General features: G+C 49.4%; 1 protein-coding gene across 1 annotated transcript in view; it reads left to right on the top strand.

Annotated features, from left to right (window-relative positions):
- Window positions 1-26919, top strand: part of ANO2 (anoctamin 2, calcium activated chloride channel) — a 173319-nt gene that overhangs the window by 93698 nt on the left and 52702 nt on the right. Inside the window, exons 7-10 of the mRNA XM_008576439.1 lie at window positions 7151-7346; window positions 23980-24091; window positions 26494-26551; window positions 26800-26900. Of these exons, the coding sequence (XP_008574661.1) occupies window positions 7151-7346; window positions 23980-24091; window positions 26494-26551; window positions 26800-26900 (467 nt within the window). The remainder of the gene's footprint in view (window positions 1-7150; window positions 7347-23979; window positions 24092-26493; window positions 26552-26799; window positions 26901-26919) is intronic.

Genomic DNA, 26919 nt, shown 5'->3' on the forward strand with positions numbered 1-26919 from the left:
ATAGGAAAGCATATTTATGCTAGGTCTCAGAGAATCCCCCAAAAGAATTTTTCAAAGGCAGTGAAGAGAACACAGTAAAAAATGACCAATTACACAAGTAGTTAGAGCACCATGAGAAAGAACCAGTGGGAATAGACAGCAAAGAATTAAAGTATTAAAAATATCAGTCACAGATTAAAATACTAATCTTAAAAATATCTGTAGGGATAGGAAACTATTTAAAAAATAACCTAGCAGATCTGAAAACTAACCAATAAGTCCTCTAGAAATGAAGATATATGTATAACAATGGATAAATTTAACAACAAATTAGACACAGCTGAAGAGAGAATATGTGAACTGTTATATAGGCTAGAAGAAATTATCAATAATGTAGCATAGGAAGACAAAAGATGAGAAAGATGGAAGACAGATGAAGAGAGATGGAAGTAGAGTGAGAAGAATTAACATTTATTTAATTGCACAACTGGAAGAACAGAAAAGAGAATAGTTAATAAGCGAGAAATAATGACTGGTGGTTTCCTAGCCTGCTGCAGAACACTAATCCACAGATTGAAAAATCCCCATGAATCCCAAGCAGAAAAAATAATTTAAAAAAATCTACATCTAGATTCATCACAGAGAAATTATAGAATATATAAAACATAAGAAGAATCTCAAAAGTAGCCAGAAATCAAGAGACAAATTACTTTCAGTGGGGAGACACGTAGCTTGACTGTTGATTTCTCAGAGCACATTGGAAGTCAGAATAAAGTGAAATCCTATCTCCATGTGCTGAAAAGAAAACAATTTCTAACCTAGAATTCTATACCCAAGAAAAATCTGTAGAAATGAGGATAAAATAAAGATATTTATAGACAAACAAAAACTGAGAGCTTGCTAGCAACTGAATCTCCCACTAAAGGAAATTCTAAGAATGTACCTCAGACATGATCCCATATGGAAGATCATAGTTTTAGGAAGGAATGAAGAGCTATTTAAGTGGTAAATTTATGGGAAAACCTATATGAACCTTGACTGAGAAAATAATCATGCTAGTGTCTCATGGGGTTTAAAAAAAGGTAGAATTAAAATATAAAAAAGGGGAACAATAATGTTCTTAGGTCTTTATATTGTCCCCTTGATAAGCTGATTGTACAATTTATGTGGAAGCCCCAAAGCCAAGAATAGTCAAAACACTCTTGCAGAAGGGATATGTTGCTCTATCAAATATAAACTTATTTTAAAGCTATAATAAGTAAGCTAGTGTAATATTGTTGAGGAAAGAGATTAACTAGACCGATGGAACAAAATAGAAAACCAAGAATCAGATCCATGTAAGTGGCATATAATTGGGAAAAAGATGAACTTCTCAGTAAGTGCTTCTGGGGCAGTTGGGTATCAATACAGAAGAAAATAAAAGTGGAACTTCACACCTTTCAAAAACATCAACACTAGGTGTGTTTTAAAGATCAGATATGAAAGGTAAAAATAATAAAGTTTTTAAAGACATAGGGAAAAATATTTTCATGGCTTTGGGGTAGGCAAGAATTTCTTAAACAAGGTACAAGAAGCACAACCATAATAAAATGTTGGTAATTTTATATTAACATTAAGGATTTAAGTTCATAAAAAGATCGATAAAGACATGAGAAGCAAGTCATCAAAATTGGAGAATATATTTGCAACAACTGTAACTCACAAAGAATGAATCTCAAAATATGCAAAGAATTACAAACCAGTAGAATAAGATAGACCCTCCATTAAAAAATGGGACAAAGACTTGAACAGATGCTTCACAAAAGAAGAAATTCAAATGGCCAATAAACCTGTGAAAGAGTACCCAATCTCATCAGTAATCATGGAAATTCTAATCTAAACCACAATGCAATACCATATATACCCAACAGATAGGCTGTAACTAAACAGTCTGTCAATAACAAGTGTTGGAAAAGATATGGATCAAAAGAAGCTCTTATACTTTGCTGGAGGGAGTGTAAATTGTAAAAAACAAACAAAAAAAAAAAAACCTACCTTGGAAACAGTTTGGCATTATCTAGTAAAACTGAAAATATGTCTACCCTATTTATTTATATGCCCTAGAGAAACTGATGTGCCTGCACAACAAAATACATGCACAAGAATGTCTTGTGGAAACACTGCTAATAACAGTCCCAAACTGGAAGCAATCCAAATGCCTATCACCACTAGAATGAATAACTTGAGGCATATTTATATAATTAAATACTACATAGTCATGGAAATGAGCAAATTACTAGCTATACACAGCAACGTGGCTGGAAAAAAACTAAGACAATGGAATATATTCAGTTTGATCTACTCATATAAAGTTCTGAAAGAGGCAACACTAAGGTATATTTTTTAAGAAGTCATGCCCAAGTGAGAAAACTATGGAAATAAGCAAGGAAATCAGCACAGTGGTTGATTTCTTGTTGAAATCAGCACAGTGGTTCCAGCTGAAGGAGGAGCAGGGGTGGGAGATGGGTGTGTACATGGAGAAGGTCACTTGGGGGTGCTGGCACTGCTGACCTGGGTGCTACTGGTGTTTGCCTTATTTGTTAAACTGTGTGTGTGTGTGTGTGTGTGTGTGTGCATGCGTGTAAGATGAATTTTTTCTGTATGTTCACAATAAAATTAAAAAAATCCACAAAATGCATATATTAAATAGGTTAGTCAGGGGAGTCCTCATTAAGAAGATGGCATTTTAGCAAGAATCTGGAGGAGGTGATGGAGCCAGCCACATGGGTATTCTGGGGGAGCACTGTGGGCAGAGGGAAAGACCCTGAGGTGGGTGGTTCCTGGTATATAGAGGGAAGCAAGCAGCAGCTACAGTGTGGCTGGACCTGAGCACCCTGGTGGCAGGGAGGGCAGGCAGGAGGGGATGCAATCAGAGAGGCAGCGGGGAGCCCTACAAGTAGGGCCCTTTGGACCACAGGAACGGCATGGGTTTACTGTGTGTGCAGTGAGAACCCCAGCAGGAGGCTTTGCAGAGGAGCAACGTCATCTGACATACTTCTCAAAAGGGTCGTTCTGGCTGCTGTGGGGAGAAAGTGCTGGTTGGAAGCCAGGGTGGGAAGCGGGAGTGCAAGGAGGAAACTATTGTGGTCATATAAGAAATGTGGCAGCCTGGGCCAGGGTGACAGTGAAAAGTGGCTGTGCCACCCACGCATCTCCCGCCTGACTCTCCCCTGTTCACTCTGCCACCACCCTGTGCCTGACCATCCAGATCCTCTCCTCTTGGTCCTTGCTGAGAGGCCACCTTCTCACCTCTGCCTTTCCTGACCACCCTATATTAAATTGCAGCCTTTCCCCGTGCCTTGTTTTGCTTTATTTGTCTTCACAGTGTTTATCCCACCAGAGATACTACATATTCTGTATATTTTTTAGCTTATTGTTATCTTTCTCCACTAGAAGATCAGCTCCATGAGGGCAGCTCCCCAAGGGCAGTAATTTCTGTCAGTTGTTCAGTGCTGCCCGTATATCCCTGCCACGTGTTCTTCACCTGCTGTGTCCTATGCGTGGCACCTAGGAGTTGCTTGAACACGTGCTATGAACGACTGAATGGGTAAACAGACGAGGCGGATGCCTGGACAGCTTGCTGTGTCAGCGACAAAGGTGTCAGTGTGTGTGTGTGTTGTTTTACTCAAGCTACAGCTGTGTGCCACGCACGTCCTAGGCTCGGCCCTGCCCACTGAGGCAGCAGAGCCTGCGTCTCCTTTGTGCATTTCTGCTTATTCCTCCTCCCTTTTCTGGAAAGTTCTTTCTCCTCCTTATCCTTTCCTCCAAGTTTTTCCCATGGGGAACTGTCCCAAACTTTTCCCGTTGAGTTTTCTCTGATGATTCCTTGCTTGCTGCTCAAAGCCATCAGAAGCTCCTGAGCAGAGGCCTGTGACTGTCCAGCTGCTGCCAGGCTTGTCTTCGTTGTGCACCTGCAGTGGTTTTGTCAGTGTCATTTCAGAATGCAAGTCCTGGAGGGTGGGGACCAGCCTGTCTCGCTTTCCTGTCTCTTTCACAATGTTGAGGACTCTGGACTCTGTAGATTGGCTTACATCGCAAATTAGTTATGTGTGCCCTGGAAGTAAAACAACAGGGACCATAATGAGGTGACCATGTAGAGGGCAGCTAGATCACCTAGAGCTGAGGATCAGCAAATCTTTACCCAACCAGCTCCACACATGAGGCACGACTGTGACATGGCACGAGGCACAGGACGTGGCACAAGACTCATCCCCTTTTGGCCTAGTTGGGGTAGACCACACATGGAATCTCTCCAGTGCAGTGGTTTGCACAATAAGTGGTCAGAAAATCTTTGTTGAACTTCATAAACAAAATCAATAATGCAGCCATGAGTGGTGGAAATGGTGGTAGCTTTAATGCCACAGGGCTTGGGTTCTAATGTCAGAATGGGATTGTAGACTTTGGAATCATAGAGCAGTGTTCAAATCTTGGATGGTCATTAAATCTCATTGACATAAGGCGTATCTTGCTGGGTTGTTATAAGGATTAGTGCTAGTGAAGATGCACTGAACAACGACACTGAGAAGGCACAGATAGACCTTGGACTAATCATGCTGTTGCCTCTCGGGCCTCCGTTTCCTGACCAAACGCTGCATGTGGATGGCCCCTCAATGCTAAAATTCTTTAATTCCTACTGTGATCTAGGAGACTAGGGTTGTAGTCCATGCCTTGTGGCCCTGAGCAAATCACTTCACTTTTCCACGTCTGTTTCCTCGTCTGAAAAGTGGGCATGGGGCTGGGTTGGTGCTTTTCGAGCTTCTGTAGCTTGAAAACGCTGTGACTCTTGACATAGTGTGGGAAGCATGAGAGGAGAGGTTCAGAGGCTGATTTCTATAGGGGGATAGAAAATCAAGACCAGAGAGGGTAAGACTGACTGCAAAGAACAGAATCAGAGGGCTGGGGAGGGGCATGTGAGAGGCGGGTCCAGGGAGGGAGGTGGGTAGGAAGGAGGGCTTTCCTGAGTGAGTGGAGCAGGGCTTCTCCACCTTGAACAGGAATCTTGTTAAAATGCAGACCCCACGGCAGCAGGTCTGGAGTCGTGCTTGAGATTCTGAGTTAAGTCAAGCTCCCAGCTGGTGCAGCGAGCCCATGGACCACTCTTTGAGTACCAAGTGTTCTTCCTGCCCCAGTTTAGCAGCGGGGCCTCTTAGAGAGGGACACTAGCTGATCTCCTCCCCACAATTTCCTCCACGCCCCTCCACCAAGACCCTAAAGCTGAGGATATTTTTGCCATTGTTTCTTCTCCCCGGGTCCTTCCCCCAACCTCAACCCCAAGCGCGCGTGCGCGCGCACACACACACACACACACACACACACACTCCTCAATGCCCTGGCCTCCCCCACCTCATCGATACTTCCATCACTGGTCTTGACTGCAAAAGTGATTTTTGGGGAAAAGACTCTCACACGGCATTTTCCAGGCCCTTACTGTCTGGCGGTGACGATCCCAGAGGAGCAGGAAGTGAAAACGTGTATGTTATTGGAGAGGGTGACGTCACGTCCAGTTTCCCACTGACGTGATAGTCAGCCACCTCGGTGCTGGAGGCTGGTGCATCTGCTGCACCCACCCCCAGCCTGCATCTGAATAGCTGAATAGGGGCCTCCCACGGGGTGTTTTCCCGTCTAACTCTCCTCCAGCCTCACGCATGCACACACACACATGCACACCCTCCCTCCACGCAGAGAATACCACCTTCCTGCCTTTCTTACCAAGAGCTTCTTTTTCACACCAATTACTAATGTTTACAAAGCACTGTGGGCTCATCCCAGGCTTCAGCACCCCTGGGCATCTGCCTGAGGTCTGAGGACGCCCATACCTTGACACATCTGCAACCCACTGTTAATACACCAGAGTGTCATTCACAGTGCTTGCAAAGCCTTGCCCATGCCAGTGCCCCCCTGCCCCTCCGCTCCCCTCTGCCCCTCCCCTCCAGAATGTATAGTCCAGCACAGTTTATATTTTCAGGGGAACCTTCCACCTGCCCTTTTCTCTCTCCACTTTTTCTATTTAGCCCTCCATAGCCAGTGCCCCTGTGTCCTTCCCCTGACCCCCAGAGGAAATATGACCTGAAAAGCCTCCTTCGCAGAAAGTGTCCTAAGAAAGAAGACTTCACTTGACTGAAGGAAATTAGAATTTGCTCTGAGCAGGGCATGCACTTAGCAGTGGCCTCTCCCCCCTCTGCCCCCTCTAAGTGGCTTAATTGGGGCACTTTCTTTTCAAAACAGCCTTGTCCTTCTTGAACATGATCCTTCCTCGGTTGCAATGGAGAGTGGGGTCATAGGAAAGGAGTGGGGCTATTGGGCAGGTCTAGGTCTAGGAGAGCCCCTTGTCATTTTTAGGTTATAGAAAGAGGAAATGGGGGACCCTTAGAGGTCAAGTGGCCAGTAAACCTCCTTTGGGAACACAGCAGCAAGAGACTTTTGCACTAAGTGAGAACTCTCAGTTCTTCTTTTCAGGTTGCTTGGTAGAGAAATCTTACAATAATTTTTTGTTCATCCTGAGGACTGAAAGTCCGAGAATCTCACTTCTGATTTATCTTCCCGTTTTCCCTTTTGGGCAACCTTCCTGTCCCCACCCATTGAACTGTAACTCACTCCTCCTCAACTCCAACACCTTCAATGGCTCCCTATTTCCTCTTATGGAAAGTCCAGTTCAAATTCTACTTCCTCCTCAAATAATCCCTGACCACCCAGATCTGTGTGCTCCCCTTTACTATGAGTTTCTTCAGCAACTATACTCTTCATTTAGCCCTTAATATACTATCCAGTATTATATACTATGGTGTTAGGGGAGTTCATCTTATCTCCATAGTAGATTGAAAGCTCCCTGATAAAGAAATCACAACATGCATGTTGTACATGCCACAGTGTCCACCGTTTTCATCCTTATATATTTTTTTGTGTTACAGACCATTTCAAATCTGATAAAAACTAATGACACTCTCCCCTGGAAAATGCACCTACACTTAGAATTCTGAATAAGATTTCAGAGGGTTTGCAGTTCCCTTTCTGCCCACCAAGGAATACTAGATTAATAACACCTGATGTAGCAAATAGTATTGTTGGCTGAGCAAACAGTAGGTGCTCAATGATTGCCCACTGACGTGTGCCTCTCCCTGTTTTCCCTGAGCAGATTGCCCTGACGTTCTCGATTGTCTTTGGGGTGATTGTGTATCGGATCACAACTGCAGCTGCTCTGTCTCTCAACAAGGCCACACGCTCCAATGTCCGGGTGACAGTGACGGCAACGGCGGTCATCATCAACCTCGTGGTCATCCTCATCCTGGACGAGATCTACGGTGCCGTGGCCCAGTGGCTCACCAAAATTGGTACTGTGTCACCGAATCCTGTGTTGGTCCTAGGGCCCCCGAACATGGTCAATTCAATGTGTGCAATGTTTTTGGTGGTCATGAATATGCAAAAACAGGGCCAGGAACAGGTTGCTTTATACAGCGCCATTTAATTGGAGGGATGAGGAAGTACAGTGTTTGTGTACTTGTGGGGCCTGACAAATGGCTTCCCCTAAAGGCAGGAATCCTTCCTGTAACATTCTTGATCAACAGTCCTCTGGCCTGTGTTGATTGCCTCATGTGACAAGGAACTCACTGTCCCCTAAAGATAGTCCACGGGGTCTATTCTTTTCAGCCTGACCTAGAAGCAAGGCAGATTCAACACTTCCTGTTAAAAATTAGAGTTTTGGCTGGCCTCATTTTCCCAGCAGCATTTACACACTTGAGGAAAGCCTCTTGACACTTGAGCCCAACAGGGTCTTATCTATCCCCGCATCATCAGAGGCCCCAGAAAATCTGCACATTCCCCACGCACTGAGCAGACTTCAAAGAGGCAGATCAGACTTCCCAGGCTTCAGGCCAGTGAGAAAAAAATGCGGTGACCTCAGTATTCACATGTGTCATGTGAGCCTCAGCCTGCTGTTGCCTGAGCAGCACGTCGTGGGGGAAGGCTGGGAGTTGAGACCCTCTCCTCACCACATTTATTCTGGGTGGCCTGGGTGCACCCGTTCCCTCTTTGAATTTAGGGTTTTTCCTCTACGACTCTAGGAACTAGGAGTCCCAGCCTCTCGCTAACTGCACAGGGAAATGGAATTAATGGTGTGATGTCTTTAACTCACTGGCCAGCTAGAAGCCAACTTGATAGGATAACCACCTCCTCAAGCCAGGCTTCCCATGAGGACTAGGGAATTCCAGAAAGTTCCTCTGTCATGCCTTTCTGCAGCGTGGCCTCTACGCTTACACTCTGCTTAATGGGCACCTGGCGCTGACGTCTGTGTTGGTATAGGCAGTTTACCACCTAGAGTGGCAGTTCTGCGAGTACGTGTCTGTAAACGTTATCCGTGTTCCTTCACATGCTTTTTGAGAAAAGTAAGAGAGAATTTCAAGTCAGTGTGTTTAGTGATACGTGGAATTCTCCGGCAGCTCTTAGGAGGGGCATCCAACACTCCTAGGACTCGGAGGAGGGTTTGGAAGCAGAGGCATCTCACTGGAGACCTCAAAGACAAGTGGCAGTCACTCAGGCATGTGACAGGGAGGAGGAAGTGGGCAGGAGGAGGAGAAGGGTCCTGGCAGGGAACACAGAATGAGAAATATGGCAGTGAAGGGATAGGGGTCAGCAAAGGCACATGTAGAGAAGTGGCCCCCGAGCCACTCGGGTCGAGGGGTGGAGCTTTGGTAGGTCTAAACGCCAGCGGGGCAGAGGAGCCGAGCTCAGCACACGGGAGAGAGAAAACGTGCAGCGTGTCCCACTGCTGGAGGAGCCCAGTGTGGTGGCTGCTCAAGGGTCCGTGGCATGTCCTCCAGGGACGGTGCAGTAGGAAACTGGGCCCGGGGAGTTAGCAGATACCTGGTTTTGCTGTTGTTGTTTGTTGTCTTTTGCTGGAAGATCTAACATGCCTGGCTGAGGACCTGGTGCTTATTTTCACAGACGATGGAAGTGTTGACTGGAGCTTACAGGGGCTTCCAGTCAACAGTGCCGTCTTCCCGGCCCAATTACCGACCAGCTAGGGAATAAGACAGAGGTGGAAATAGACGAAAGCCAAGATATCCGCTTTAAAACTGAAAAAGGCTGCATGGGAGGAAGCAGCTTAGTAGGAGAGTCACATAGGCTCTCCAATACCAAGTTCCTGACTGCTTTACCCTCTCAACGGCAGGCGCCAGTGGGCAGGGCAGCCCTGCAAGACTTAGGATGTGGAGGGGTGCAGAAGAACGCCTGCTTTCTCGGGCCCTTGCCCACCTCCAAAGGAAGGGCAGGGGAGGAGGGTCAGCGAGGAATGCCAGTGCCACCTTCCAGACTGACCAGTAAGGTGAGCTCTCCTCACCCAGGAGAAGTGAGTGAGGTGGGCGCGGGCAAGCCAGGGCATCGTGACCAATACATCCCCCATGTGGAGAGAACATTGGGAGTGGGGAGAAATGTCCCCCGTCCCCCAGCTTGGTCCCAACACCACGGGGAACTTTTGAAGAGTGTGCCATGGGAGCTGTAGGCTTGCAGAGTTACTCAGGCGGGGGTATAGGATGCAACGGAGCGGTGGGGAGAGGTGGCGGCCTCGTGTAAAAGAGCTGGTGAGCGCACCTGTGGAGGGCAGGCAGGAGGCAGCAGGGGGCCTGCGGGGTGCAGACGCTCCGTCCCGCCCGCTGTCTCTGTTGCGCTTTTCCACACAGATCCAGAGAGTGGTGACGGCGGGAGATGACTACAGAGGTAACAGTCAAACCCTGATTAACAAGTATTTAGTGGGCACTTCCCATGTGCAAGGCTGGGCCTTAAACTCTTTTGTTTAAGGCCATAAGCACAATGGGCCATAAAGCAGTTTCTGCATCATGACGCTGCCTCCGCTCACAGTCCCCGCATCCCAGCGGCTCCGGCTACTCAGGGCTGGCAGAGCCACGTCCAGCACTGCTCGGAGTCTGTGCGCTGCAAAGGAAAGAGATGAAATTCTAGCAAGCACACTTTGTTCTTAGTGACTGCGATGCTTGTAAAGTGTTTCTAAACTTAAAAAAAATTCCTGTGACCCACTTCATCTTCATGAAAACCATGCGTGGCCGGCAAGGGAAGTATCAGATCTTCATTTTACTAAGGCTCGGACTCAGATTCTGCGTCTAAGACGCGAATGTCTGCCGTGCTATTTGGATGTGTCTAGCTCCGTGTTGAAGTGGTGTGTTGGGTCTTCACCCAGGAAGCCCCGAGGGCGCAGTCCTGGGTGGCTGTTCCAGTCTGTGTTAGACAGATGTCCCCGGAGGGCTCAGAGAGGTGCTGTTGGGTAGCAGAAGGACCACTGAATTTCAGAATCTCGTGGAAAGAAACTTCCAGTTGTAGAGCTGGCTCCTTCTCCCCCGCACCACCTGACTGCGTCGTGGCATCGGGCAGCAGGGGACTTTCCTGGACCGAGTTTTATCGACCCTTTCTTTATTCTCTTCCTCCCATCTGCTGACGGCCACCCTTGTCTGGATGTTTTCTCAGCCTAACGGTTGTGCTGTTGCCTTCAGCCTCTTGCTATGGGCTCCTGTCTTAGAAGTCCCCACCCAGACACCCTTCCTCGAACAGCAGGTTTGGGGCACCACTTCCAGCCAGCCCCCTCTGAGAGCTGCCCTTCGTCCTAGGTCAGATCTGAACTTGAGGCTCTGGACCGCCTTCTCCTCACTGTGCTCCTCCACCCCAGGTGACCACCCCTGCTGACTGCCCCTTGAAGGGCCTCTCTAGGCCACCTCCTCTGTGAATCCTTCCTGGCTACTCTGCCCTCCGGACGTTCCTCCACTTGAACTGCCCGGCACAGGCCCTCCACTCATCTGCACGTCAGGAGCTGATGTTGGAGTTCCTACTTTGTGCCGGTCACAATTCTGGGAACACAGCAATAAGCAAGACGTAAAGGTCCCACGCTCACGCTGCTCACGTCGCAGCTAGGGCAAGACAGACAGCAAATCAGAGCATTTCCTGAAGTCTACGTGGGGGGCCGTGTGGCGGAGAGTGCTCGTGGGCTGTGCGTGCTGGTCGGGTGGTCAGCAAAGGCCTAAGGAGGTGGTGACATTACACCGAGGCCTGAAGGGCAGGAGGGAGCCAACCACCCAGACGTCTGCAGGCAGAGCTCTAGGAAGATGGGACAGCAGAGGCAAAGGCCGCAGGTGGGAATGGGCTTGGAGTGAGTCATCTGCAGCCCTCCTAGGTTGTCTATCGTGTGTCTTATCTAATTGCTTGTATTTGCAGGTGTGCTCCCAGGGTTAGGACAGACTAGGCTATGCTAGGGTAATGAATTCATCCTGCAATCTCGGTCTCGTAGCATGGAGTCGTTTCTGTGTTCTTGCTCGCATGACATGTCTGGCGTGACCGGGGGGGTTCTCTGCTGCACTCAGCTACTCCAGGACCCAGACTGATGGAGGCTGCCATGGACACCATGTCAGGGAAAGAGACGGAGGGCCAACAGAGGCTATTAAAGGCATCTGTCTGGAAGTGTCATCTATCCCTCTGCCCATGACTCACGGGCCAGACCCGTCCTGATCGTGAAGAGGTTGGAAAGTGTGTGGAAACACATGACCATCCCAGGAGCAGGAAAGGTCTCTGCCACTCACCCCAGCCAGACTGCAGGGCCCTTGAGAGCAGTGACTTGTCTTCCCTTTATCTTTGTCTCATGCGCAGTACCCAGCTCAGGGTAGGTCTTGGCACATATTTCCTGATGATGCAGTTACTGGTGAAATACATCTCTCTCTTCCTGCCTTCAAAAAGAAATTTTTTTTAAGGAATGCCCACAAGTGCGGCATCCTTTAAGCGGCAGTAGAGGCTGCAGTGAACATTTATGTACCCATTATTTCAATCCTGGCTGCCTACAAAAGGATTCGAGGAAACACTGTGATGAATAAGGCAAATGCAAAGTTGTGGTGACAAGATAGGGACTGAAGGTGCAGCAAGAACATCAGAGGACTTGGAGTTTTCCTTAATGGCAGAGAATACACATGCAAAGCAGGAGGTGATCAGCAAGCCCAGGGGCGGGCAGGGGTGTGGTTTCAGGGTCCCCCAGGCCACTGCAGGGATGTAAAGCTGGGATAATGCCACCTAATGGATGGAGAAGTCTGCTGGGCTGGGGGCTTCCTGTGCCTTTCTCACGCTGGGTTAATGCCCCTCTGGCTTCCTGCCCCAGATCTGCTAGTTGAGGAGGCTGTGACTGTGTGCTTTGCTCACCAGGTGCAAGCAGCTGGTGTAACCACCGCAGCCGGTTCCCAAGTGCTTCCTGCCAGGCTGGGTGACAGAAGACCAACTCCCTAGGAGCATCCCTCGATAGGCCCAGGCATTGGGCCTATCCAAGGTCCACTCTTGTCACAAATACTTATGATACAAGATGCAGTTTGTTGAATGCCTTGAGAGTGACTGACTCAGCAGAGGCAGATAATAACAGTAATGGTCTCCCTGGCTGCCACGTAACAATAGTAATGGGCTTGGTGCAAGATGAGCTATAATTTGGAGGCAGCGTGGCACTGGTGAAGCAGGGACTGAGCTGCAACTTGGGGAGTCAGGAGGGGGTTTCTGGGGAAATGGATGAAGCTTTGCAGCCTTGTCTGAGAGGGAGCCTGGCTGGCCAAGACACAGTATGCAAAGCGTATGGTCGGGTTCAGCAAGCATAAATAATTGGAGTTTGTGTGCCTAGGGGTGAGGATTCCAGTGAATGTGTGGGATGAGGTCTGTCTTAGGGTGCAGTGATCTGTTCATTCCTAGAGGGGTTACAGGTGGTGGGCACAGAGAAAGGACCCAGGTCGTGGAGGAGGAAGCAAGCAAGAGCTGGGTGGGTCGCTGGGACCCTGGACAGGCGGGCAAGCAGGACAGGGCTCAGGCATGGTTGGGGGCTAGGGTGTAAGGCAGGGAAACAGAGTCACCAAGCTGACCAGCTCAGGGCTGCTCTTCTCTGGGTCAGGAGCCAGGGGGTTACTGTGCCTTTGAGGCAAGGGACTTCTGAGCAGGATGATCTTGAAAACTATAGGCTCTTATCATGACCGTCATAAGCATGGGTCAGGTGTGGCCTGAAGGGGGCCTGTCTATACTCCATCCAGCTTTGGGGAATTCTAGTCACAGGCAGGCTGGAGGAGGTGGGCCGACGGCAGCTTCTGGGCTGAGTGACCTGGACGCCATGGCTCGCTTGTATAAGCAGCGTTCTCTGACCCGGCTCCTCTGCTGCCTCCGTTTCCTCTCCTTTGCATACGGCGTGAGGTGCTGGGCGGTGTGTGGAGCTGTGCAGGTCATCCTTCCCTCTCTGAGGAACCTCTCCAAGTGCCGTGGTCTGAATGTGTCCCCCAAAAGGTGATGTGCTGGAAACTTCATCCCCAGTGCAACAGCGTTGGGAGGTGGGGCCCAACGAGAGGTGAGCAGTGCTGTTAGCGCAGCAGCAGCGGGTTAGCTGTCGGGAGAGCGGGTGGTTGTAAAGCGAGTCTGGACCCAGGGTCCTCTCTCTCACGTGCACTGTCCTTCCCTTTGGGATGACACAGCACCAAGGCCCTCGCCTGATGCTGGTGACATGCTGTGGAACCTCTATTCTTCACCAAGTACCCGGTCTGTGCTATTCACTGATAGCAGCAGAAAGCAGGCTAAGACACCAAGGTACAGGGTCAGGATTCTTGTGGACATTTGAAAAAAGATTACTGAGTCAGATCAAAGTTTCTAATTCTTGTGAAGATGGCTGTGCTCATGAGTAGTTTAAGCATTGCTGGTAGCCCTCTCCTGAGTCTCACTGCCCCCAGATGCTCTTGCAGCGGGGACAGGGATGAACAGGGACAGAAGGAGGGATGAGGAAAAGGACCTCCACTTCACTGAGCTCCCGCCATGTGCCACGCACTGGTTGTCACTGCCCATATTGGTCCCACAGTTTTCACAGTGGCTCTGGGGATTGGTCATTTCTTGCGTTTTACTTATGAGAAGGCTGAAGAGGTTTAGGAACTTGACTTCGGCATACAGTCGATAGTGGGGTGCACATGTGTGCACATGGCTTACCTGCCCCCCATCATACACACAAAGCTCACTCTGTACCAAACACTGTTCTAAGCACATTACGTTTATCGGTATATTTAATCTTCAAAACAGCCCCAATGGAGTAGGTAATCTTGACCTTCTCATTTAATTAATTAATTATTGGAACATAATGGATTATACATATTTGTGGGGTACAGGGTTGAACACTCCCATTTTAAGGATGAGAAGACTGAGACACAGCGAGATAAATAACAGAGCTGGTAAGTGGTGAGTCTGGCCTCCGTGTCCTTGCTGAGACCATGCCCTCTACTGCCTCGGTATGTGTAGCTGCTCTTGTTCTCAGGACATTCTCAACTTGTTGGGAAAGCAAAAGAAGACTCAACGGAGGCTCCAGATGATTTAAATGCAATGCACCACACATGGGAATGACAAGTGGTGGGTATCTCTGGGGACAGGGACAGCCAGTGGGTCAGGCACCCTGGGCAGGGGGACTGTAGGAGAGCGCGATCTCACAGACCTGCGTGCATGAGGAGACACCGCAGGTCCGCAGACTTTGGAGTCACACATGCTTTAGTAAGTTTTTCCAAAAGAAAGAAGTGTTTAAAAAATGTAGTTCTCACCAGGAAGTATTGAGTCTAAAATTTTTCCTCTTGTTCTAAGCTGCTCTCAGCAAAAGGCATTTGTTACTACTAAGGAGAGAAGAGACGGAAGAAAGGACAAAGGAGGGGAAATCAGTACCAAAGACACAAATGGTCCAGGGCATCAAAAACTCCCTGAGGAAGAAGGTTTTGGGTACATATGGGTGAATCTAATTTTCTAAATGTGGACAATGTGTGCTTTTGAGTGCAGAGTGGCAGTGTCGGCTTTGCTGGACTCAGCGCACTGAGAGGAGGGGACTTTGACCTCTGTGGCGGGACCTGCTCAGGAGCAGCCGTCCAGAGGGAGGACGCACGTGGCCGGGCGTGGGCCGGAGCGGGCCTGCTGCCTTGCTGGGGGGAAGACCGCAGGGCCGGTCACTTGAAATCTGGCCTGGGAGTCAGGTCTGCTGGGTCGCATTCCCTTCCCTCTCCGCCTCCTGACGTGCTGGGTGGCCTCGGGTGACTGGGGAGAAGAGGTTCCTGCCGCCCCCTGTGTGGAGGCCGTGGGAAGGGGGAGCGTGGATTCTGCCATTGTCTGAGGCCCCTCAGTGATGTGGGCTTAAATTATGGTAAGTGTTGTCTGGGGGGAGAGAGGATGGGGGAGGCCGTTACTATAACAAAAAAGATGTGATCATGGTTACAGCCCAAGTCTGAGGAGCAGCTCATAGCGGTTACATGAAACTAGTATTAGCAATACTGCTGCTTGCAATAGTTTGGAGTAACCGGTGAGAATTCCTTCCCAAACTCGGGCCATAAGCACTTAATCACCGAAGCACTCTCTCCTATTAGCAAGAAGTCCCGTATGTTTTTCACCTTCTCATTACATTTTCTGAGAGCCCAGAGACCTCGACCATCTGGAGAGAGGGAAAAGGGGTCCGTGGTGGTCATTCCTTGTTTGCACCTCTTTTCCCCACCCTGCCTCCACTCGCCGAGGGAATGGGGCTGTGTCTTCCTGCTTCTCCCTGATTCTCCCACGTCTCTGGCAAAACTGCATCCGTCGTAATTACAGCGCTTGCAGGGATGAGTCCTCCTTCCAGGTCCTTCTCGGGTGCCATTAATGCTATTTCCCCTCCTGTCTCTTCACTGCTGTAAGTGGTGTCCTCATCTGAGGTGCATTCTGTCTCCTGCTGTGCCCTGCGTAGTGGAGGGGGCAGGCCAGCATCCTCACTGACACAGGGAGACCCCCAGGGCATGGCTGGACCCCTCTGGGTCTCATTGCCACACAGCACTGCTTGTGGGCGCAGACCTCGTTCCATCCGGCAGAGGCTGGACCACTGCTGAGATGGTCCCTTCACCTGCAGGGCCTTGACAGCCCTCTGGGCTCTTCAAAGGAGGACAGTTTTCTCCCTCAGGGTGGGCTCCGTCCAGGAGCTGCACCGTCCGGGCTCCCTGCTTTCAGGACATGCACACCTCCACCCTGTCTCCTACCTGCTCTCTCCCCACTCTGGTCCTTGCAGCTGGGAAAAAATCCGTATAGGACGGTTGTAATGACCAAAGGGGAAGTTCACACTGAGTGTCTGCACAGTGCCTGGCACGCAGCAGGTGCTGGCTGTGGGACTGTCATGAGTCGCCCATGACAGGATGCTGTGCTCTCTCTCTCTCTCGCTCTAACCCTCTCTCTCTCTCTCCAGGTGCTCCCTTCCTGTTTAGGCCTCCTTTTTCCTTAAAATGAGATGCCCCAGGAGTGCTGTCGCCTTGGATGACACTTTATCTGGAATTGTATGATGCTCAAGTCTGCACCATTTTTTCATGGGGTTTAGATTCAGACCACTCCAGAGATCTGTGTCCCGTGAGGGGATCCTCTGGGCACAAGAGCTATCTTCCTGGCTCTAAGGAAAGGATCCTTCATGCTAAGAAGCAGCCTAGGGTGGCGGGAGCATCTCAGGGACGCCATCCAGAATCTCCAGTTCAGTGCTCAGCTCCCTTAGGCGACCCACGTACTGGCTGCCTAATTACCCAGCTGGCTGGCTTCTCCTTGGGTGATTCCCTCTCCATGGCACAAGCAAGGCAGCAACATCACACCAGTGGGTGGAGACAGTCCCTCCACCCACTCACACGTGCACAGATGGAGGGAAGACCAGCTGGTTGGGCTGTCAGGGAACAGTCCTCAGTGTGCCCTGGGGGAGAGGCGAGGAGAGGAGCAGACGCCTTGGCTTTCAGACTCAGCCATGCAAGTTCAGCCCCATGTGTCTGCCTAGAGCCATGCCAGGGCTGGTGCCAGTTGAAATGAACATGCGGACATCTCCTCACTTGCCTTGTCATCACTGTGTCTTTGCTGGCTGGGCTGCTGGGGACACCAGGTAGGAGGAGGTGCTCTCCCAGGACTCAGGGTCTTCCCCTGGCATCCTCTTGCTGGCCAGGCTGTTTCCAGATGATTAGGATGAGCTTGGGGACTTTGAGTCCGAAGCTGGCCCCCTGGGACTGACGTGGGCTTTCATACTAATTATTTTCCAAGGCAGTTTATAGCTGGGTCACTTGTGCTCATAGTTTTTCATGACACAATGCTCTAGAGGGTTAAAGCTTAGACGAAAGGGGTGGGGTGGTAATGGATCCGCATAGGAAATCTATCAGATTGTTCTTTCTGGCCCCAAATAGAGTCTGCCCGCTGCTGGAAATCTGCTCTCCCAGGTTGGGAGCAGGCAAAACCTTCAGATGACCTCTGTTCAATGTGGGAGGCCTTCCTGGGTGAGGTGAGATTTCAGGAACTCATGAACAATGAGTTCATGAACAATGAGGTTTGTCTGTCCGCCTGCTCACACTCTCTCCACTGGACTCTCCTCCTCCATATCCCCATAGCAATGGAGTCTAAGGGCACTTTATATGGAATTGTACGAAGCTCAAGTCCACACCATTTTTTTGTGGGGTTTAGATTCAGACCACTCCAGAGATCTGTGTCCTGTGAGGGGGTCCTGCTTAGTGGCCTGAAAGGCAGACACCCCTTCCTGACCTGTGGACATCATCCCACCCACTTGGACTCTGGAAAAGCCTGTTCTGTTTCTTCAGCCACACCGTGTCCGCCATGGGCAGGGGAAGCTCCCATGGTGGCTGTTGAAAGGGAGCCAGAAGTCAAACTGGAGCTCCAGGCTTTGACATCCCCCCTACCCCCGAACTTCCATTCTGTCCCTCATTGTGAGGGTCCCCGAGGCCCGCCCTCTCCAGAGGCTCAGCGAAGTGCACACCAGGGCTGCAGAGTTGCTCTGAGGTGGGAGCACCTGGTGGATTTAGTGGCCTATCAAATGGATTTTGATTGTTTATTGGAAATGCCCATTATTTATGGTGGCTCATGGCCCTAAAGCACAGGCACAGGCTGGTTTTAGGAATAAAACTAGTAAATAATAGCCAGGCCTGTGATTTATCAGTATGGAGGAAGGGAGCCACTCATTTCCAGTTGGAGCAAAGAGCTCAGAAAAAACCAGATTCTCTTTTCAAAGAACTTGGAGGAAATTCCAGTAAGGACTGGGAGATCTGAGCACAAACATTTCAAAGGGGACAATGAAAGGAAATTAAAGACACACAACATTCTATACCTCATGCTGATCCCCTTCTAGACACATTCACAAGATGGATTTCCCAAAGTTTCAGACCATCATACCTGGTACCTTATTTTTTAGGTGACATTGGCTTTAATTTTTTACCCCCCAAATATTTAAAAGCAATGAGGTGTGGTTATGTTACTACTGAGTTGGATGCCTCAGGCACACTGAGCAGAGCCTCAGATTCTTATTAAAAAAAAGAAAAAATGAAGAAAAGAAAAAATTATTTTGGAAAGATTATCCTTTCTTCTTTTCGCTCCCTCCCTCCCTTCCTTCCCTCCTTCCTCTTCATCCTCCTCCTCCTCCTCCTCTCTGTGTGTCTCTCTCTCCCCGATCTCTCTCGTTTGTGGCCCAGATCCGGGAGGGCCGTACGGGCGGGTTGGGCTCATGCCCCTGTCTGTGCCCATCTTGAAGTAGGACCCAGTCCTTCAGCGTATTCCCCAGGAGCGGATCCAGGATACTTTCCATGAATCTTTACAGAAGATTATGCGGAGAGGCAAATGAGGCAGTCACACTACAGAGCACTCAGCAGAAGAGAATGGATTTCCACTGGGCATCTCTGCCCCACCCTGCCTGTCACTTACGTTTTTCTTTGGCCAAGTCTCCTCCCGCCTGCCACCACCCTTTGCCTCGCAGCACATTGACTCTAACCTCTTCCGGGTCCTGCATCTAACCCCAATGCCCGCATCTTGTATCTTACGTAGGGAAATTGGACTCTTGTTTTTATCTCTACACCTGTTATCCTCCTCAGCAGAGAAAGGTCCCTCCTTGGTATTTGCCCTTCTTGGAATGTGACAGGAAATTTTTAGTATATGACAAATAATTTTTTACTCTTCCAGATAATTCTTTTCCTGTCTTTCACTCATTCATTCATTCACTCATTACTTCATTCAGTAAATGTGGGTAGTAGAATACTTCTGGCAACAGCTGTGATCTGTCCAGAAGATGCGTCTGTCTGACCTTGCTCATCATAAAAGAGCCATGTAGAGTGTACGTGGTGGGGCTGGGGGGAGTGATAGGATTAACAGCCACATGAGGGTTCAGAGTTATGAGATCTTAAAACTGAAGGTGACCTTAGACATCAGTGGCAGACATTTCCACCTGGGACTCAGAACTGTGTCCTTTAATCAAGGGGAGTAAGAATCAGGCCAAAGAAGGGGATGTGGGATCTTCAGCCCCGTGAGGACCTGACATGCATAAATCAAATGGGAGGGGGACTGACCTCTTTGTCGGGCAGGATTTGTAGCAGGGAGGGGAAAGGCGTTCGAGGTTAAAGCTCTTACAGTGCATTTGCTAACCTATGCAAACAGAGGGAGAGGTGACAGAGGTGTCAGTGTTAACCGGAAACAAGAGAGTACAAATCATTATCCAAACGACTGTTAGGTGCAGCTGTGTGGGATTGCCCAGGTCTTTTATCCCGTGGAGCTGTGTCCACCTGGGAGTGTCAGGAAGGAGAAAACCACAAAGCTGTGTCCAGCTGAGGCATGCTCCGTTCGCCTTTTCCAACTTCATCTCCTGGAGAATTACAGTGATGCCTCCAGGTTCCCCTACAGGCAATGCTGTTGGCAAAGTAGTGCTATAGGGTATCTAAGCTTTCCCGTGCTCAAGACTCCTCCCAGGGCCATGGGTTCCGGGGGCTCACCTCTGCATGTGGCAGCCTCCTTAGTGGCCTCTGCTCTTGCTGGCCCACCACAGCTGCCGTGGGGCTTATGTGAGAGGCTCCCTCCCTCTGCTGCTGTTACCCACGGATGCTATGTTCTACTGCTGCTGCTCCAGCTTAGAAGGCTTCTCCTTGAACTGTTGCAGGTCTTTCATAGACCTCCAAAATGTTTGCCTCTTGCAATTTTGGAGGAGGTGCTGTTTAGAGGATGTTGGAATAAATTTCCAATAATTTATACTGGAGGGTATGGAGTGTCACACTTAAGCACTGTGTCTCTCAAGCACATTTCTGCCTCCTACAATTGCCTACCAGCTCAACAGGCACACAGAGGTCCCTTGGTGACATCTCAGCCTGCTCAGAAACACTGTCCCTACTTCCCAAGGGTTCAAGTTGGAATACAACTTGTATCTTGGGGCATGTCTCTCCCAAAGTTCTCTGTACCCCTGCATTGGTCACTCATGTCTGGCTGCTGAAGCACATAGTGTAGAAATGTCAAAGACCTCCAAGGTTTACTTCCTGCTGTTATCACAGTTCAGCCAGACATTTGGAGAACAGCCCTCCACTTGGTGGTTCAGGGGTCTGGGCCTCCTTCTTCCGGGGGTGCTACAATCCTCTAGGGCCTTCAAGTCTTCCCTGCGACATGAGGGAAAAAGGCAGAGTGGAAGACCTTGCAGGCAGTGTCAAGGGCAAGGCTTGGAAGCAGCACACACCACAACCACTCGTATCTGCAGTTGGAGGGACTGAGTTTGATGAGCATCGGGCCCATCTCTGTCTCGCCTGCTCACCCAGAAGCCCTGGGAGGCCTCATGCACGTGGGAATCTCACATTCTGGAGTTCCTTCCCTTCCCATAATACTTGTTATAGATGGATTTTTCATATTAAAATCTGTACGTATCTACATGTATATTAATCAAATCTGTTTAAAATTGTTAACCAAATGCAATACTTCCTAAACAATGCCTCATGCAGGAGAAGAGCGCTGTTCTTGGTCATTCTCAGTCCCCCTGCGTTTTCTTTGCTTACTCCCCATGCAAGCCCCTGTGTCTTGGAAGCCCCTGTGTCTTGGCGATCTTCCAGGCTGTCTCTCCAAATGCCAAGGGCACATTAGAGTCTGTCCATGGTGCAGGGGAGGCCTCAGTGCTTCAGCCTCCCACTAAAGGGTGGTCTTTACACATGCAGTGTGCAGGGCGGGTAGGCTGCTGGTGACATGCCAGTAAGAGCTGCTTTGCTGCCAGTGGCATTGCCTGCTAAGACTGGGGACTGTGCTCTAGCGTTGACAATGAATTAAGGGCTTGTTGTGCTGTGTGGGATACTTGGTCACGGCGATGCAGTCTTCTTATTGACCCCTTCTGCCATGAGAGAGGAGATGGTACTCTGCTGCTCACAGGTAGATTTGGGAGAGACTGGCAGTGTGCAAAACACTTTCCCTGGAGACCTTGCTCAATGACACTGCTTGAGGGAAGGGGACGTCTCTGTCAGTCTTGCATGGTGCCTGCACACGGCGGGTACTAAGTGGATGTAAACTGGAAGGGAGAAATGTTTCTTAGGTGCATGATGTTAGTCTGGAGTGAGGGTAAGGAGGTGAGAGAGTGTATGACACAGACATTAATGGGTCAAACGTCCTGATTTCAGACTGTGCTGTAGTGAGCACTGTCTTCAGAGGCAGGTGGATCTGGGCTCAAATGTTAACTCCGTCACTTACTTGCTGTGTGATATGGATCGTGTCCCTCAAGTTTTACTTATTATAAGCTTGATCTCCACTGTGACTGCTAAGGGGGTGAGAAATCCTATTATGGTCATTGAAAGGTGAGGCCTTGGAGAGGTGACTGGATTGTAGGACTGTGCAGTAGTGAATGGATTAATAATGGTGGTCAGGATTGTGGTTCTGAGGACTTTAAAAGAAGAGCACATGAGAGGTTAGTCTCTCTCTGCTCCACCATTTTCTGCCATGTGAGACCCCTGGGTCACTGTCACCACGACCAAGCTCTCACTAGATGGATTCCCTGGACTTTGGACTTCCCAGCCTCTGAAACTGTAAGCAATAAATTTCACTTTTTTACAAAGTACCCAGTTCCAGTTATTTCTGTTATAAGCAACAGAAACAGACTAATATACTGTGTGATCTTGAGCAAGGTTGTTAACCTTTCTGTGCCTCAGTTCCCTTCATCTGTAAAGTGAAACATAGCATCTGCTTTACGTAGGTAGGTGAGGGTTAGAGAGATAACAAATGCACACACCTGCGTACAATGTCCTCTGCAGAACAGCTTGGCGCTCACACGCTTGTGTAGAACCCACACTCCCTTGGCCCACCCAGGAGGTCACCTTCAGATAGTTGCTGTTCACACCAGTGGCGTTCCGCAGCTCTGCCTGTGGCATGCTCTGTTTGTGGGTCATGTCAGGCCCACGCATAGGAAAGGCTGGAAGTGCCAAGGAGTTAACCCCAACTGTGACCTTCAGCCAGTGAGGGACTCCTGCTTGTCACACCCCATTGTGAAAATTCTGAGATGTGCTTCACACAGTCCCTTAGAAGGTCCCCAGTGGGTTTGAGCCCAATTGCCTGTGGTGGTAACCTGTTCACAAACACATCTGTATTGGGGTCTGTCCCTTCTGTGTCACACTGTCCCACTCCCTCACCAAGCTTTCTGGGAGCATTCCCTGAGTAAACTACTCCTAAATCCTTAACTTAGGGGGAATCTGAACATGTGAAAATGGGCAATCAGTGGTAGCTGCTATTATTGTTCCTTTTCAAAGGGCATGGACATAATAATTAATACAGGGACACATGAAATACTATAGAAGAAAACAGAAAAGGATTATCACTAGCTGAAGGCATTTGAGGAGCTGCAGGAAGTAGCCGATCTGGATGTTAAAAGATGCAGAGGATTTGCACATAAGGAGATGGGTCAGAGAAGAACATTCCATGGGAGAGAACAAGATTTTGTGTCCAGTTCTTCAATGATTCTTAATAGCTGTATGTGACTCAGGTGCAGGCAAGTCAGGTGGGCCCAGGCACCATCCCATCTGGACAGAGAAATCCTCTGCTGGCCTGGCCCTGGCCTTGTGCTCTGATGGTCAGCACACTTTCCAGCTATGCTTATCAGTCCACAGGATGCAGGGGTCTGCTTTCCTTCTGCCTTGAAGGGTGTGGTCCCATGCTACGACCCTATGTTGAAATCTTAATCCCAAGGTGATAGTATTAGGAGGTTGGGCCTTTGGGAGGTGATTAGGTACGAGGACAAAGACTCATAAATGAGATTAGTACCCTTTTAAAGAGGCCTGAGAGAGCCGCTTGCCCCTTCCACCATGTGGGGATGCAGCCAGATGGTGCCATCTACAAACCAGAAAGCAGGTTCTCACCAGACGCAGAATCTACCTTGATCCTGATCTTCCGAGCCTCCAGGAGTGTGAAAAATAAATTTCTGTTTTGAATCAGCTACCCAGTTTATGGAATTTTGTTGTAGTAGCCTGAACGGATGAAGACCACCCTTAGCCTTTTATGTTTGCTAAGCCATTTGTCACGGTCTGTGGAGTCCCTACCTACCTTCCTGCACGGCTGTCCTCTGGAGCTGCCTATGTGTTTCGAATCTTCTGGGGGCACCTATGGGATTTCTCCTCACTGTTCCTCAGGGTCCTTCTAGGAGTGTCAGCTGCCTTCTCTGCTTGGGCCTGAGAGAACACCCTGGGGCTATGACCTGTGAGTCTGAGACACAGGCCAAGGCCATGTCCGTTTCATGTGTCTTACCAATGAGACTCTATCATGTGCGCCTACCCAGAGGACATACAGGTGAATGCTTTCCCGCTAAAAATGAAGGAGGAGAGAGAGAAACGATGTCATGGCACCCTCTTACCTCTAGTTAAGCGGCTAACAAGCCTTTGTGGAGGTGGAAATTACACAGGTCAAAGCCGAATTCCCCTTGGTGACGTAAGGGCAGTGTAGGAAGCTCCGCCTGCTCAGCCCCTCTCGAGGAGCTCTGTGCGAGACCGTCCTGGAGTGGATGGAGGAGGCAGGAGGAAGGAGAAAGTGATGATCCCATGTATCCTTTGCCTTCCGTAGCTCACATTACTTGGCAGCCCACTCGGAGCCTCCCGGATGAATTCAATTCTAATGTCCAGGTTGAAACTCCGGGGAGGGGAGAAATCTCACCCTGGGCTCATCACCTTTGCTTTTCTCTTGCAGAGGTTCCAAAAACAGAACAGACTTTTGAGGAGCGCTTGATACTGAAAGCTTTCTTGCTGAAGTTTGTCAATGCCTTCTCCCCCATCTTCTACGTGGCCTTTTTCAAGGGGAGGTGAGTGTAATGGTATCACGCATGGAAAGGCACTTTGTCACTGAGACTGGGTCCTCCACTGTCAGGACAAGTAGAGTCAGTCTGTCCCCACGGTCAGCTCACATCCTCAGTCCCATTCTCCACTCCATTTCCACCTGGCTGTTCATGGAGCGGGAGTGTTAGCACTACATCATTCTGAATCAGTATCTTAAGATTCTGATAACCAGGGCAACTTTACAAGGATTTGGCTCTGGGCCCTGAAGGGAGAATCTCAGAAGAATGTGCTTTTTCAATTTTGAGGACGAGGCAGGAGGGAATTCCACATCTAGCTAGTGGCTTTTGGGTCTTGCGATGCAATTCTGATGCTATCTACCTGGAGTCACACACACTTCACAGGTTAAGGGCACAGTCCTTCACAAGACAGCCCTCACCTCAGACACCAGCCACAAGTGCTGGGGTTTTCAAGCCACTTGCAGTTCTGACCCACTGGCTATAAATCCTGGGATTCCCACTACCCCCTCAGGTTCAGTAATTTGCTAAAACAACTCGCAGAGCTTAGAAATGTGCTGTACTTAACAGTTGCAGCTTTATAATAGCAAAGGGGCATGCATCCAAGCCAGCAAACAGGAGAAGCACAGATGGGGAGGTCCAGGAGGTCCAGGAAGTCCTAGTCATGGAGATTTTGTGTCCTCTGGGCATGTCACTCTCCTGGAACAGCCATGTGTATCACCAACCAGCTCGCTCACTGAAGCCTCTGTGTCCAGAGCTTTCACTGCGGTTCATTAACTACTTAGGCATGATGGATTGAATCATTTGCCATGGGACTGAACTCCTCTCTAGTCCCCCCCCTTTTCCCTGAGGTCAGGCTGCTATCAGGGGCCTCAGAGTCCCAACCAACATGGTTGGTCTTTCTGGCATGGCCTGCCACCATCCTGAGTAATCTCATTAGCATAAATTTAGGTATAATCCCAGGGGCCCACCATGAATAACAAAGACATCACTGCAAATTCTAAAGATTTAGAGGCTTCTCTGAGGAACCAGGAATAAGGGCCAATGAAATTCTTCATTGCGGTAGGTCTGGATGTAAAATCACTTCGATAAATATTTTTTTTTTGTCCTTTTTTTTGAGACTGGCTGGACCGCGCTCAGCCAGTGAGCGCACCGGTCATCCCTATATAGGATCTGAACCCGCAGCAGGAGCGCTGCTGCGCTCCCAGCGCTGCACTCTCCCGAGTGCGCCACGGGCTCGGCCCCGATAAATATTTTTTGTGATCAGGCCAGTTAGCTACCTACTTTCCCAGTAGAAATCAACCAACAATATCAGGAAAGCTTCCCTAAAACTAAAAGCTCCTTAGGCAGGCATGGATAGCGAGAACTGCCATCATCCACGTTTGATAATTCCTTATAGACGTGTTTGTGACCCAAACCACAACCCCTTCCCCAGGACCTGTGCCGTTTGCTGTCTTGAAATTTTAGTAGCAGAGAGACTGTCCATATTAATGAGTATATTCTTCTTTGGTGCTTTCTATTTAGATTTAATTGCAATAGCAAATTACATACATAAGATAGTTTGGGCCCCCCCAAAAGTGTCCTAACCCTTAGATAAACCTGCAGTATACTGGAGGAGATAGTCTTAAAAGCAGCACATGATAATCTGCAGTAAGTGGTAGAAAGGAGGTGTGAAGTGTTGGGGGACCAACCACAAACAGAGACATCAAGAAGGCTTCAGAGAAGAAGAGTTAAGTTGAACCTTAAATGGATGAATAGGGTTTCAGCCGGTGGACAAGAGGGTGACATTTCACGTGAGCGGGATTCTTCTGACTATAGCGCTGGTGCCCTAATTCACTTTCACCTCTCTGTTTCTCCCCCGTCTATCTTATTATCCCCAGTAAAATAGACTGTCCTTAGAAGAGGAGTGCGGCAGGCTGCTTCTATTCCTTGAACATTTTCAGTAAGAAGTCAAGACTCTTCTTTTCCAATCCCAGGAATCTTCACTTGCAACTTTGGTCCATCTCACCCTTCATTTCTTGGGAATCAGAAGCCCCCACTAGGGACTACAACAGAACTCAGTTCTTGACCCTAGTTGAGGGAAAAAGGTGCACAGACTATTGTGTTCACTTAGAGACAATCCAAACTTCATTGTGTCTGGGTTCAGAAGTTACTGCACCCCCCCCCTTCCCAGCCCCACACCAGATCCAGCCCCTGGAACTTGACTGGGTTAAAAAGTGAGCCCTAGGTGTTACAGGTGATTGCTAGCTGGTGACAGGCTGTGAGCTCCTGTTCCTGAGTGATTTAGCACCGCCGTGATCAGTGCTTTCAAGGGGGACACTGGGTGGTGGCTATTCCACCCAGAAGGCATGTCCCCAAGCAGCCCTGGCATTCTCTGAGGGTTTCCTGACTCTTCCCGCACTGTTTGATTTCAGGTTTGTGGGCAGGCCCGGGAGCTATGTCTACGTGTTCGATGGTTACCGCATGGAAGAGGCAAGTACAGCCACGAGTGTTTCACGCCTGACCAGTGGTTCGTAGGTGCCGCTCCCACACCCAGCCCCACTCTGTCCCGGGCACAGCCTGGCTGACGTGTGCTGCCCCTCAGAACCGCACCTGCTCTAACCGTCCTCCCTGTATCTCCCCCTTCCCGCAGTGTGCTCCAGGGGGCTGCCTCATGGAGCTCTGCACGCCGGAACCACACCTGCTCTAACCGTCCTCCCTGTCTCTCCTCCTTCCCGCAGTGTGCTCCAGGGGGCTGCCTCATGGAGCTCTGCACGCAGCTCAGCATCATCATGTTGGGGAAGCAGTTGATCCAGAACAACATCTTTGAGATCGGAGTCCCGTATGTAATGACCTCTCTG

This window comes from Galeopterus variegatus, unplaced genomic scaffold (genome assembly GCF_000696425.1).
Source record: "Galeopterus variegatus unplaced genomic scaffold, G_variegatus-3.0.2 Scaffold1351, whole genome shotgun sequence".
Taxonomy (NCBI): Eukaryota; Metazoa; Chordata; class Mammalia; order Dermoptera; family Cynocephalidae; genus Galeopterus; species Galeopterus variegatus.